Source organism: Diplotaxodon limnothrissa, linkage group LG13, assembly GCF_057381915.1.
Source record: "Diplotaxodon limnothrissa isolate DT_005_m linkage group LG13, D_limnothrissa_male_GT1.1, whole genome shotgun sequence".
Lineage (NCBI taxonomy): Eukaryota > Metazoa > Chordata > Actinopteri > Cichliformes > Cichlidae > Diplotaxodon > Diplotaxodon limnothrissa.
This window is the reverse complement of record NC_140608.1, coordinates 27,544,707-27,558,026: the sequence shown is the minus strand read 5'-3', so window position 1 is coordinate 27,558,026 and position 13,320 is coordinate 27,544,707. Positions and strand designations below refer to the sequence as shown.

Genomic DNA, 13,320 nt, shown 5'->3' with positions numbered 1-13,320 from the left:
TTGTAGCATCACCTGACAAACTTTTACTTTCCTGATGTTTAGACTTTCTGATCCCTCCACAGACTCTGCTTTGTCTTTCTACAAAGAGTTGACGACATTAAATACAGATGTTTTAACAGTGCTTGAATGTTTTATTTTGTTTACTCTAGCCTCCAACTCAAACTTTGGTTGCTCCTATGCCCACGTCACTTCCTCCACCAATCAGAATGAGGGTCCGGGTTCAGGAAGACTTCTTCCTGATCCCAGTTCCACAAAGGTCGGTGAAAAGTTTTAAGTTTGAGCAGTACATAAAAATAAATCCCAATCTGATTGGTATAGTGTTTTTTTTGTTGTTGTTTTGTTTTGTTTTTAATTTCTGTTTAATCGCCGGTCATTGCTCTGCATCCCAGTGAGGCCAACTCCTGCTCTGTGTCGTGGCTGTGTGAGCAGGCAGCTCAGCGTTACTACCAGAAATGTGGCCTCCTGCCTCGTCTCTCTCTGCAGAAAGAAGGCGCTCTGCTCTCCCCGCAGGACCAGCTACTGGCCGTCCTGCACACAAATGAAGAGGTGAGGTTGGATTAAAAAAAAAAAAACCCCACAGTGACAAGAGGACAGCTATGACTGTGAAACAGCTTGCATGTCAGCCAGTGAGCATACTCCTTTTCTTAGGCAAAGTATGGCCCAAATTCATAAAATAGACTTTCTCATAGACACAGAGGTCTTTTCATTAAATCACTGATAGAAGGAATGGAGGTTCTAGGTCCTTCCACAATGACTTCATCTTTCTTACCCAGATGAGGCGTGCAGGTTTTAGACTGTATGATTCTGGTAAGAAGGTGAAGGGCTGATTATGTTAACAAGCTGCCTGAGAAACTACAATCTGAGAAACTGTAAAGATTAGAACCATTTCTATTACCAGACTGGATGCTGACTTGCTTTTGGAGCCAGCTTCCAGAAGACACTGAAGGAATCACAGTTTTTGGGATTGAATCCTTGGCTTCACTTTCCCGCACCAGTGCAGGATAACTGATGGGTTTGTGTTGTGGGTTCTGGCTGACGTTTGCTCGTGGGGATCTCCCTCCTCTCCCTGAGCAATACAAGAAGGCCTGTCAAAGTCTAGCAGTGGGTGAGCAACACAGAGGAAATGCATTATAAAACGGACACATGTGCATTCTTGTATTCTGTTATGAAGTACCATCTCTTTCTACCTGTAGATGAGAACAAGCGTGTCTCCCGGCTATGTGAGGTTCGGGACCGGGGTTCCTCCGTGTCAGGACTCCAAATGTCTCGGTTTGGCCGCCTCTTCCCTCAGCCCGCTCCTCCGTGCCCTAAAACTTCAGGCCAGCCTCACGGAGCTGCGAATTTCTGGAAACCGTATGTCTGACGACCTTCTCCCTGAGCTGATTGCCACAACGCTCACCATGCCTCGTCTGCAGCTGCTGGACATTTCTGCCAACTGCATTACAGGGGACAGCCTGGAGAAGGCTGTAAATGCTTTAAAGGGACAGAGTGCACCTGCATTCCCGGTAAGGGCCTCAGCTAGCCAATAGTGGCAGCTCCAGGTTTACCATCTAACCTGTATTTAAGTACCTCTGGTCTTAATAACTACCTTAGATCTTAATAACAAGCTAACCTGATTCATATCAATGATATCTGTCAGAGAGAATTGGCTCTCGTGATCATTTGCTTTTTCTGCTCGTTTCCACTCAAAGTGCCTGGAGGAGCTGGACCTCAGTATGAACCCACTGGGGGACGGCGTGTCTGAGTCTCTGTCCTGTCTGCTGTCCTGCTGCCCTGTGCTAGCCAAGCGGTCTCTGCAGGTCTCACTGCTCATTTCCTTCAGCAGCATCGACTGCTGCTAGCCAGCGTGCTCACAGGTGACTCTCTAACAAGCAGCTGACTGAAGCCTTAAGCTTCACTGAACTCCCACCCATAAGCAAAACTGCAACTAACTTTACATCTTCTGAACGTTCAGGCACAGGCCATTTGAAAGCAGTGTGCCTGTCCCTCAATCCCCTGGGCTCCACCGACTTTGAGCTGGTGTTAAAGACTCTGCCCCTCCACTGCCTCCCACACGTGGACCTGTCAGCTGTCTGCAGAGGGCCTGCTGATTACCCGGCACTGGAACACCTCGCCAAAGTCCTGTCACAGGTGTGCACGCAAAAATCATGCAATGTCATTTATTGTCGAAAGATATAATTGTGCAATCAGGTTAAGACTTTTGTGTTTTTGCAGGACGAGTGCTCTCTGACCCACCTCAGCCTGGCTGCAAATGGGCTGACAGACAGCAGTGTAGCTACCTTGGCGAGGTGTGTGTGTGTGTGTGAGGGCGTCATTTCTACGGCTCAGTTATTACTCATGTTAGTGGGGCTTTGCCTTTGTTTAAATTGTCACTCTTTACTGGCCTGTTGGACTTTTTCTTATTATTTCACAGGTGCCTCTCGTCGTGTCCCACACTGGTGAGTCTGAATCTGTCAGGAAATCCGTCTGTTACATCAGTGGGACTTCACAACATCCTGGCGTTTGTCAGAGAGGCCCGTCGACCACTGACACTTCTAAACCTCGAAGGTATGTCTGAACTTGGAGATACTCCATGGAGTTCCTTTTTTTTTCTAAAGCTATTCTTAGATTCACCATTTCACACTAATTCACAATTTGGATTTCTTTGATGTTTTTATCACCTGTGCAAAGTTGTACTTGGCAACAGTTTGTTTCTTGCTATCAGTGCGTTTCCTTTTGACGCATTTCTAAGTTTGAACATTTAGTATGTATGCACAGAGGTGTTACATGATGATTACACACACAGACATTACAATATAGAAGTGTGGTTTAAAGATAAAAAAAAAAGATTAGCTGTGAATTAATTTTCCATTTTATGGAGCAGAAAACATTGCTGAATGCTAGCTAACAGGCTACATTTGGATGTCAAATATTTATAGGGGGGAAAATGGAAATTATGGATATGAAATAAAATGTTTCTTTGTTGCTTAACCTGCAGGTTGTCAGGTCTCTGGCCCCTGGGAGAGTCAAGACCTGGACAGTTTGTCAGAGCTGGTCCAGGATATCCGTCTTTGCTCTCAGACCCTCAACAAGCTGGACCGACAGACCTTGAAGCAGAGCTGGGACAGGACTCAGTCACACGGACACTTTCTCGACCGAAACTCCAAGTGCCTCCTCTCTGCCACCTCTACTTGAGGGTGGCAGGTGTGTTCATAATAAATAATTAATAATGAATTATTAATTTCCTAATAATTCATAATAAAAGTGGTCATTTTTATGAACATTTTGTTTAATGAGGCTACACCAAAAAGAAACAAGATAAAAACAAAATAAAGTGACATGGCGTCCACCGACAGTCTGTGGATAGCTTGTGTTTTATGCATTTTTGTCTGCCTTATTTATACATGTAAAGCTCTGTATCTGTATAAAGAGTTTGTGTTAGTGTGTGAGAGGTTTTGTGTCACAATGGTCCTGTTAACTCCAAAAGTACACGGACTGTTGACATCATTCTTTCACTGTAACAATCAGCAGGCTTTAATAAAAAAGGAAAAAAAAAAATCAAGGCGGTTTTCAGGTCTCTAAAGAAAAATACATCTAGGAGATATGAGGAGTTGAAAACGCCTCTGTTACAGAATTTCAGCTGTCATTTTCACTCAAGTCTCCATAGACTTTGAATGTGGACATTTTTTAACTGTGTTGCTTCGAGGCCATTTGCGAGAAAACGGCAACTCCTACAATAATGACAGTGCCATTTTGTTAAAGGCAAGAAAAATACCTACATTTTGATGTATAATTTGTGTTAATGAAGGCAAAATTGAGCGTTTGTTCGGACATGAAGAAGAGATTGAGAAAGCGACAATGCATGGTGTGTTTGGCGTCCATAGCAACCATAACAACCAATATTGATTGATGGAAGAGATTTTGAGACAGGGGTAAAAAAAAAAAAAAAAAAAAGGCGCAGAGAGCCCATTCTGTAGGCTCACCTGTAGGCTTCTAGCAAGCGTAGCAAGTGAATTTCAGAGCCAGGGATTTTTTTTTTTTTTTTTTTTTTTTTTGTGTCCCCAACATATGGTCCGCATGGGATTCAAACCACTGCCCTCTGTCCTCGATCCCTGCCATGGGGCCTGTCACGTTCCCATGAGCCACTTGGGCGGCCCGGAATGACAGGGCAAAAGTGCTATATTTAAAGTGCACACCTGCGCAGCCGCACCCCAATTTTCGGCTCTTTTTCATTAGCTGGACACCAGGCCTTATCTAGTCAGCCGTTCCAACCACATCCCTGCCAATGTGTGCCTACGTCAAGCCGCATACAAGTGTAACGCTCACAATTTTCTGCTATCACAACGGTGTGTTCACACCGAACACACCGTTGTGTGCCAACATTTGCTGTGTAGTAGAACTGAGACATTAGTCATTATAAACATTTATTTGAAATAATATTAAAAGTCTCAAACAGAAAAACATTAAACATAAATATATAAAATATAAGAATTTACAGAGAGACAGGAATAAAAAGGACCAGCTGCTCTCCAGAGCAGGAACAAGGCTGAGGAGGAAATGCTCCATTGGAGACTGGTGTGGCCTCTTCAGGGACTCCAGGATGGCCAGCTCCACCGCCGATGGACCGTCCTGGGACCCGTCCCTCATCTGCCTCGGAGCCGTCCTCCTCTGTGGGCCTGTAAAACAGCACAAAACACAAAGAAATGAGAAGGCTGCTACTAGATTTTAATTTCAACATTGAAAAAAAAAACAAAAACAATAACAGGATATAATCAGATTGGTTGTAGATATTTAGTAAAGGTGATCACAAGGGAATCCCACCGACTAAAAAGGTATCAGTGCTTGCTGTACATATCTGTGGGTGCAGCAGCAGGAGCTCAGGGACTGGGGATGCTCTGCTGCAGAATCAGTTGGTTCTATCAATACAGTATTAAATGTTAACAGGTTGGATATAATAATCGTAGAGTAGACAGTGGTCCCTCATTTATTGCAGGGGTTCTCAGAATAACTAGCCCCTGGTCACAGTTCTCACAATTGATTCTCAAAGTGCAAACCTTTGTAGATTGCAAAACGTAAAAGTATTATTATGCCGCGGTTTGTCTTCATCTGCCCGCCACTTTCGTGCGCCTTTTTCCCTCACGGTGCAGGTGTCTATTTCCGAATGAGGCTCATAGTTATGGGTGTTTTTGTGCTGTTTTTTCTATTGGACGCGATGGTTATCAAAACCAAACGTGATAAATTTGGCAAGCGCAGGAGATTTGTCAATCAGGCTGCAGAATGCAATGTTGTACTGTGCAATAAAAAATCAGCGAAAAAGCAAAGCAGTGACGGATGAACAGCGGGACCACTGTGTGCTGTTTATTAATAAACAATAAAATATATTCCTAAATGATAACATGCATAAAAGCAGAACGGTATTTGTACGTCAGTGGGAAAATAGCGGTGGCTTGCTAGCTTTTGTGCTGCTTCCCCGGGTCAGTGAAAACTTTCAAAAGAGAAATGAATGAACTTACCAGGTTGCCCGATCTCTTCACATATCTTCCTCCAAGCTCGGTCCTTTTTATTCCTGTCTCGGTACTGAAAGCAGCTGGTGTTGTACAGCTCCGAGTTGTTTGCTACCGCATTGATTAGCCTTCCCCTCCATTGAAGTATGAAAGGCTTTGGCTGGATCTGCCCCTTTGACCTAGGTAACAGCCACGTCACCAGGCTCCTGATTGGTTGTCGCGGCGCGATTTGACGCTGGAGTTCAGATTTTTCCAACTCGAGCGGTAGACGCGAAACGCGCGTATGCACAAAATGCAACACAAAAACTCACGCGCGTGGTTTTATTCGCGAGTCAAACGCGCCAGACGCGCTACACTGACGCGCGTTTCACGCGTTTTGGCGTTTTCGCGACGCAAATCTGCTTCCGAATTTTCGCGGGACCCGCAATCGCGCGTCTTCGCGCCTTTCCATTGACTTTACATGTAAACCTGACGCTCTATTCGCGTCCATCGCGTTCGGTGTGAACACACTGTAAGAACAAGCGTCATGTTAACAAATAATACCCGTACAGTAACGTTTATGCGTGTTGTAGCTGTTAGCTAAAAACGCTAATTTAGCGTAGATTGCCCTGGGTTCAGCGTTGACAAACAAATATGAAAGACAGCTTTCAATAGAATCCCAAAGTTGTCATCTTGTAGCCCTCCGGAGTCCTCCACACTTGCAGAGGCCCCTACAGTAGGAAAACGTGCAAAAGAATGTCAAAACCATTGCCATTTGGGTTTACTTATGTCTCACACAGCATCCCAAGTCTTTAGCTTACTTAAAACCCTTAGCTACAGTGTATATTTAGTCCAACACTCATCAGTGTCTGGATCATTACTGATCACTTCGGTGTGATATGATATATAACTTTTCTGTTACATAGTGTATGATTAAATACACAGTACTCTTAACATACTCCTCAATTCTTGTGTTTGACAGGCAGACAGTTCAGAAATTGTCAGGTCAGCAAGACACCTGCTAAATTTACTAACTTCTACCACTGTTCGGCCCAGTGTTCAGACTCACCAAAAGCCTCCCAGGTTTTGTGAAGCTAGACACAAACAACACATGCACAGATTACCAAATGACTTTTGAATCATTTGACATGTGTTTTATTGTTGTACTATATTAATTAGTTAGCATAAAATTATGTGATGCATCTTCTGAATATTGTGTCATTCTAGCAGACAGGAAACGAGTCAGGAGAGAGGGAGAGATGGCCGACCAAGTGTCCACACAGAAATGACTAGGTTCCTTGTTGTATTTGTTCCTTTGTCAGACTTGTTGTTCCTTATACTTACTCATTTAAGTTCTCAATACCCATAACTTGTTCAGATGTACAATTGTATTATTTTATATCAACTTATAACATGTCTTCACAGGTCTTTTCCTGCTCTTTATGGAAACAAAGCAAAGCGCCGGTGCTTTCGAGGGCCTGCCAACCAATTCACACCAGTTAAAGAGATACAACTTAATTTTTATCTCTTACCCAAGCTTGTTCAGTCTACTCCAAAAGGCAGTGAAGAATTTGTCCATCTGCAAGCTGGTTTGGGACGTAGGTCTACACTGATACCTGACAGCTACAGTCATGATGAGGTAAGGTACTGCTCCACATTGACAGGAAAATATATTTGTTGTAAGTTAACGATCAACAAGTGTTTTTCTTTATTCAGAGTCAATTAATTTGGTGGCCGATGGTTTATTTCAAAGGTATGTTCAAGACTCAAAGATCTGTATCCAAAACTGGAAAGTGTTTCTGGAGGCTGGCTGATTTACAAAGGAGCAGGTAGAAAAAACCTCTTAATGGCCATTCCAACTTTTGAATTGATAGTTATAGAAGAATTTTGATGATATCATGACCATGAATGCACTGCAATGTGTACTGCCACATTTTGAATAGTACTGAGTCACTCACTTTTCTCGACAGGTGGATGGGGTTCTCGGAAACTACACTGAACAAAAATATAAACGCAACACCTTTGTTACTGCTCCCATTCCCCATGGGATGGACGTAGAGACCTAAAATTCATTCCAGATACACAATATAACCATCCCTCCCAAACAGTGGTCACAAATCAGTCCAAATGTGTGGTAGTGGGCACATCTGCTATATTGAGATAATCCATCCCACCTCACAGGTGTGCCACATCAGGATGCTGATCTGACATCATGAGTAGTGCACAGGTGTACCTCAGACTGCCCACAACAAAAGGCCACCCTGGAATGTGCAGTTTTTTGCTTTATTGGGGGTCTGGGGACCCAGAACCGGTCAGTATCTGGTGTGACCACCATTTGCCTCATGCAGTGCAACACATCGTCGCATGGAGTCTATCAGATTGTCAGTTGTGGCCTGTGGAATGTTGGTCCACTCCACTTCAATGGCTGTGCGAGGTTGTTGGATATTCGTGGGAACTGGTACACGCTGTCGTGTACGCCGGTCAAGCACATCCCGAACATGCTCAATGGGTGACATGTCCGGTGAGTATGCTGGCCATGCAAGAACTGGGACATTCTCAGCTGCCATCTGCCCTGAACAATGTGAACCATGATTCATCCGTGAAGCGCACACCTCTCCAACGTGCCAGACGCCATCGAATGTGAGCATTTGCCCACACAAGTCTGTTACGGCGACGAGCTGGAGTCAGGTCAAGACCCCGATGAGGACGACGGGCATGCAGTTGAGCATCCCTGAGACGGTTTCTGACAGTTTGTGCAGAAATTGTTTGGTTGTGCAAACCAATTGTTCCAGCAGCTGTCTGGGTGGCTGGTCTCAGACGATCTTGGAGGTGAACCTGCTGGATGTGGAGGTCCTGGGCTGGTGTGGTTACACGAGGTCTGCGGTTGTGAGGCCGGTTGGATGTGCTGCCATATTCTCTGAAACGCCTGTGGAGACGGCTTATGGTTGAGAAATGAACATTCAATGCACGGGCGACAGATCTGGTTGACATTCCTGCTGTCAGCATGCCAATTGCACGCTCCCTCATTGCTTGTGGCATCTGTGGCATTTTGCTGTGAGACAAAACTGCACATTCCAGGGTGGCCTTTTGTTGTGGGCAGTCTGAGGTACACCTGTGCACTACTCATGATGTCAGATCAGCATCCTGATGTGGCACACCTGTGAGGTGGGATGGATTATCTCAATATAGCAGATGTGCCCACTACCACACATTTGGACTGATTTGTGACCACTGTTTGGGAGGGATGGTTATATTGTGTATCTGGAATGAATTTTAGGTCTCTACGTCCATCCCATGGGGAATGGGAGCAAAAACAAAAGTGTTGCGTTTATATTTTTGTTGAGTGTAAATATGGTGCCTCCTGAGGACAGTGGATATACTGGGTCACTGCTAAAAAATGCAAGTACTGGGGGAAAGACCGTCCTTTACATTGCTCCAATCCAGGAAGAGCTAGACACTCAGCCACTGCCTCCTGACTCTAGCTCCTTCTCCAATATGCCAAAAGCGATGTGCCACTCATGTCAAACCAGCTACCCACTTCAACTCTTAGCACTGCATGTTGAAACATGTCAGCCTTCAGATACTAATGCACAGGAGGTGTGTACAGTCCCGTTGCATGGATGAGTCTGGGAGATCACATTACACGTAGCTTTGTCCTATAAAACTACGTAATGACTGAAACGTGTTTTGAAAATGTTTTTATCAGTCAGGAGCTTCATGTTCAATGTTGTGGATGTCACTACACTTGCTTGTGTTTCTGTAGGTAATTTATTAAGTTTGTACTTGCTATTCTCCTTTATCAGACTTGTAATGAAGACATAGAGGACGCACCACATCCCATACCACATACAGAAGACGATCAACTTAACTCACATCTAAAGGTGAAGTTTTGTACCCCTTTAACCTTTATCTATTTGACTGTGCATGACAAAGACAGGAACATAAATATGATGCCTTACATTGAATGGGGAGAAAGTTGAGTTTGATTAAAGTGTCCTACAATAGCCAAGTTGAAGAGGTTCATTATTAGAGGTTGGATATATTCCTTATATTTAAAGTGGGTAGCCCATGTAAGCTGTATTTGTAATGAAAGTTGACAGATAAGCAACAATCAGATGTATGGAATCACATCACAATTCCATTCTTTTAAAGTTGCTGGTTTTTTCCCCTTTCTTTGCTTGTCTTGACAGGATGTGGAGGAAGATGTCATTATTTTGTCCTCAACTGCAAAGGTAATGTTGAGTGCAACGTGTTTAATGTCTGTCTTTGAGGCATTATTGATTCTATCGTTGATATTGTTTCCTGTTACAGATTGTGTGCCCTGTCTGCGGTGAGACATTTCCTCAGAATGAGGTGGAGGCACATGCAAGCGAGTGTTGTGAGAGGTAATGCAGTCTTTTAATATGGCTTCCAACGTATGTTTGAGAATTTCCCTACAAGCCTTTTGCTTTCCACCTATTAATTTATATTTTGATAGACAGCATTTTATGCTTTGTTAGTGATTGTGCCATGTATGTTATACTTTGGTTTTGATCCTTATAATTTATTTTTTTTTTGCATTAGGTTTTGTCATTCTTGCCATAACATTTTTAATTGTTTAAGTCTTACAGAAGTTATTACAACACGGTTGAAGAAGTTCTCTTTTAAGTTTTTAAGTTGTAAAGGTATTGTTTTATTTGTTGCTTTTGTACAGTACATGTTTGAGGTCAAGTGATGTTGTTTTTACTCTGGCATTTTTTCATTACAGCAATGCAAACCTACCTTCACAACAAAGGATGGGCATTTCTAGGTTTGTACACATCAGTAGTCTTTCTTCAATGCTCTGTACAGTGGTTTTCAAACAATTTCTGCCAAGTACCCTTTGTGTAAAGGAATCCAGCTACCTAAAGGCTTAGCCTGTCCACTGCATTTTCTTCTTCTGTTAGGTCAAAGTCACATACTGCTAGTGGTGACACAATTCAGTTTGAAAACCTAAAAGACATTAACGAATACACATGAATACACACAACATGGTTTCCAGTATCATGTTTGTAATTGCGAGTTTTTCTCCATTAGCCTGGATGAAATCCTGCAGGCCATAAGTACTGCTGTGAATACAGAGGAAGAATTCCGTATCACTGTCTCAAGATCCAATATGGTGGAGCGGGGACTTGCACAGTGGAAGAGGCAAAAAAAGGCATTGCCTACAAATCAGCTGAGGGTCACATTCATCGGAGAGGCAGGAATTGATACAGGGGCATTACGGAAAGAATTCCTCACAGGTACTTGTATTTAAAATGTGATCTAAATTGATAGGAGTGAAAATGGCTACTTAACCGGACTAACTATTTGTGTTAAAAGAAATGGTTGCAGGCTTGGAGCAACGGCTATTTGAGGGTGACCAGACTGGGAAGGCTCCCAAATATTCATTGCTGGATCTCAATCTAGGAAACTTCCGGTAGGCCTTTCTCACATGCATTGGGGTCCGCAGTTGTGTGTACACACACACGCATTGGAAATAACCTGATTGATGTTATTTATCTCTTCTCCTCTCACAGTAGTGCTGGTGAAATTTGGGCAGTTAGTCTGGCGCAAGGTGGGCCACCACCCTGCTGCCTCAAAGACTGGTGTTACCAGTACTTGTGTAGTGGAGAGCTGCAGATTGAGAACATTAGGAAAGAGGATGTCTGTGATGATCATTACACTTCTGTTATCTCCCAGGTATGAAGTCTTAAAGGTTTCACTGCTCTACAGTGTTTTGAATTACATGTTTAGCACAGATTTTACCATCCCTTATGTTATTTGCAAATTATAGGACTCTGGAATTGGTCATGTTAATGTGTATGTTTGTGTCCTTTAAGGTTGATTCGGCAACAGAAGATAAAATGACAGAACTCACTGATGAAATTTTCAGTTGTGGCTATCATGGACCTGTTAATGTCGAAAAGAAAGAAGAAATTGTTCGGTAAAACTGTTTTACTGTTTCCCCCCCAAAAAAAGTTTTTATTTTTATTTTTTCATTTAGCAGCATGCGACTTTTTCTTCCTTTCTGCATTTCAGTGCTGTTGTTCTTCACGCCACACTTCGGTTGGTGCCTCTCCTCTCCCAGCTACGTGATGGGCTCAACCTTTATGGCCTTACTGATCTACTGAAGCAGTACCAAAACATGTGCCAATCGCTGTTTGTCCCAGGGGTGGAAGTTAAGGTGAGTAAATGTTGACTTTAGTAGGGATAACACTTGTAATTGTGAATAGCAGTTCAAAGTGCTCTTTATCTTTACTTTACAGTATATACTTCAAGTCCTATAGTAGAAAATGTAATTAATGGTGGCACTGGAAAAAGAATATTCAAAATTGTCTTAAGTTGCTTAATATTCCTGAACCGTTTAGAGCAAACACAAGGCATCAGGAGCAATGAAAAAATCCCTTTTAACAAGGAGTATTTACATGTAACCTACAGAGTTATAAAGAGACTTGATCTATACAAAGTTATAAGATTAAATGAGAAGAACTAGCAAGCAGCATGAGACAGACGTTTAAGTCCCTGTCTTTATGTGTGACAAAAGAATACAATTACTTAGAATAAAGACAAAATAATCGGTCCTTGATCTCAATTACAATTAAGTCTTGATTCAGATAAAGTCACAATTTTCTTTGTCTTTCTTACCAGGCTGATGCTGACTTTGTTTTTGCAACATGCCATCCTGAGTTCAGCGAGAAGGGCTCCAACAAAGAACAGGTGGAAATGAGGATTATGAACCATCTACAGGACTTCTTGCAAGCGCTGGAATCACGTAAGTGCACATGTAGTTTACTGTCAATGTATTTTGTCTTTCTGTGTTAAACTTGGAATCATGATTTTATGTAAGGAATGGCTAAACTTTTAGAGAACGGCCAGTCTTGGTTTTCATGGAGTTTACTGCTTTAGTGTTTTTGGATCTTTTTGTCCGACGTTTCTGGAGTACACTTCAGAAAACGTTTTACAAAAAGATATTAAAAAACAAAAGCAGCAAAATGTGTGAAAACAATTCTTATTCTGTAAACCTTTGGCCACAGCTGTAGATTACACTATGAGTGCTTGTTCACTCTTTGTCAGTAATTAAGTTTTTAAGTTGTGTTTGTGAAGTTACAGGTAAACAGTATCTAATATTTTATCTAAATGACTGCTTTGTCTTTTTTTAAAAAAGGTGAAGAGCCTGAGACCAGTGACCGTCCAGTCATCCTTTCCCCAAGTTCATTCTTGCAGTGGCTCACAGGACAAGGCCACATTCCTGTCCTGCCAGATGAGAAGATGAACTTCAAAGTCTCTGTGCAGTTCAACCACTCATGCCATATTCAGTATGGCGCTCATGAAGTTTGCTACCCAACCGTTACAGCATGTAGTAATACAGTCAAGCTACCTGTTCAGCATATGCAAACTTATGAAGAGTTCAAGCATGTGATGACAAACGCGTTCCACTATGGTCAGGCATTTCTTCATATTTAGGAGCATAATCAGCCAGCCAGACATCTTGATTGTTCCATGAAATGTTAGTAAAACAAAGAAATCGACATGTGTTGCTTGATGTTTTTTTTTATTATTGTTTTACAGTTTAAGCATTCTGTTTATTGCCATTGAAATTATTATAAAAAAAAGTTTTTGTCAATATAGTCCTTGCTGATCTCATTCCCTCCTCCATTTGACTGTGTCAGCTTGTGAGTATCTATTTGGGTTCATGAGTGTAACAGAAAGTAAGAAAATGAAAATTACCATTAAAACAAGGAGAGGTTCTTATTCTTCTTAGAAAAAGGGATTATTTAAAAGAAAAACTATCACTAGCAGTTTGTAAAATAACATGTTCTTATAATTTTACTCTGATGGGCCAAGCTGCAACTTTCAT

General features: G+C 42.4%; 1 protein-coding gene and 1 pseudogene across 1 annotated transcript; both read left to right on the top strand.

The window, feature by feature from the left end:
* The first annotated feature begins 176 nt into the window (after window positions 1-176).
* On the top strand, window positions 177-3,174 carry LOC146620404 (tonsoku-like protein; annotated as a pseudogene).
* A 3,922-nt stretch (window positions 3,175-7,096) lies between these two features.
* LOC146620403 (uncharacterized) lies at window positions 7,097-12,926 on the top strand. Its single transcript, XM_085369821.1, has 8 exons — window positions 7,097-7,101; window positions 10,518-10,723; window positions 10,803-10,899; window positions 11,000-11,162; window positions 11,303-11,406; window positions 11,502-11,646; window positions 12,111-12,262; window positions 12,647-12,926. Exons 1-8 carry the CDS (start codon window positions 7,097-7,099, stop codon window positions 12,924-12,926), a joined length of 1,152 nt encoding a protein of 383 aa, XP_085225947.1.
* Window positions 12,927-13,320: the final 394 nt, after the last annotated feature.

Bases quoted from the DNA above. Each gene is read 5' to 3' on its own strand.
- LOC146620403 (XM_085369821.1), top strand. The intron at 11,647-12,110 runs GTGAGTAAATGT...CTTTCTTACCAG, and splicing joins TCCCAGGGGTGGAAGTTAAG to GCTGATGCTGACTTTGTTTT. The intron at 12,263-12,646 runs GTATTTTGTCTT...GCCTGAGACCAG, and splicing joins ACATGTAGTTTACTGTCAAT to TGACCGTCCAGTCATCCTTT.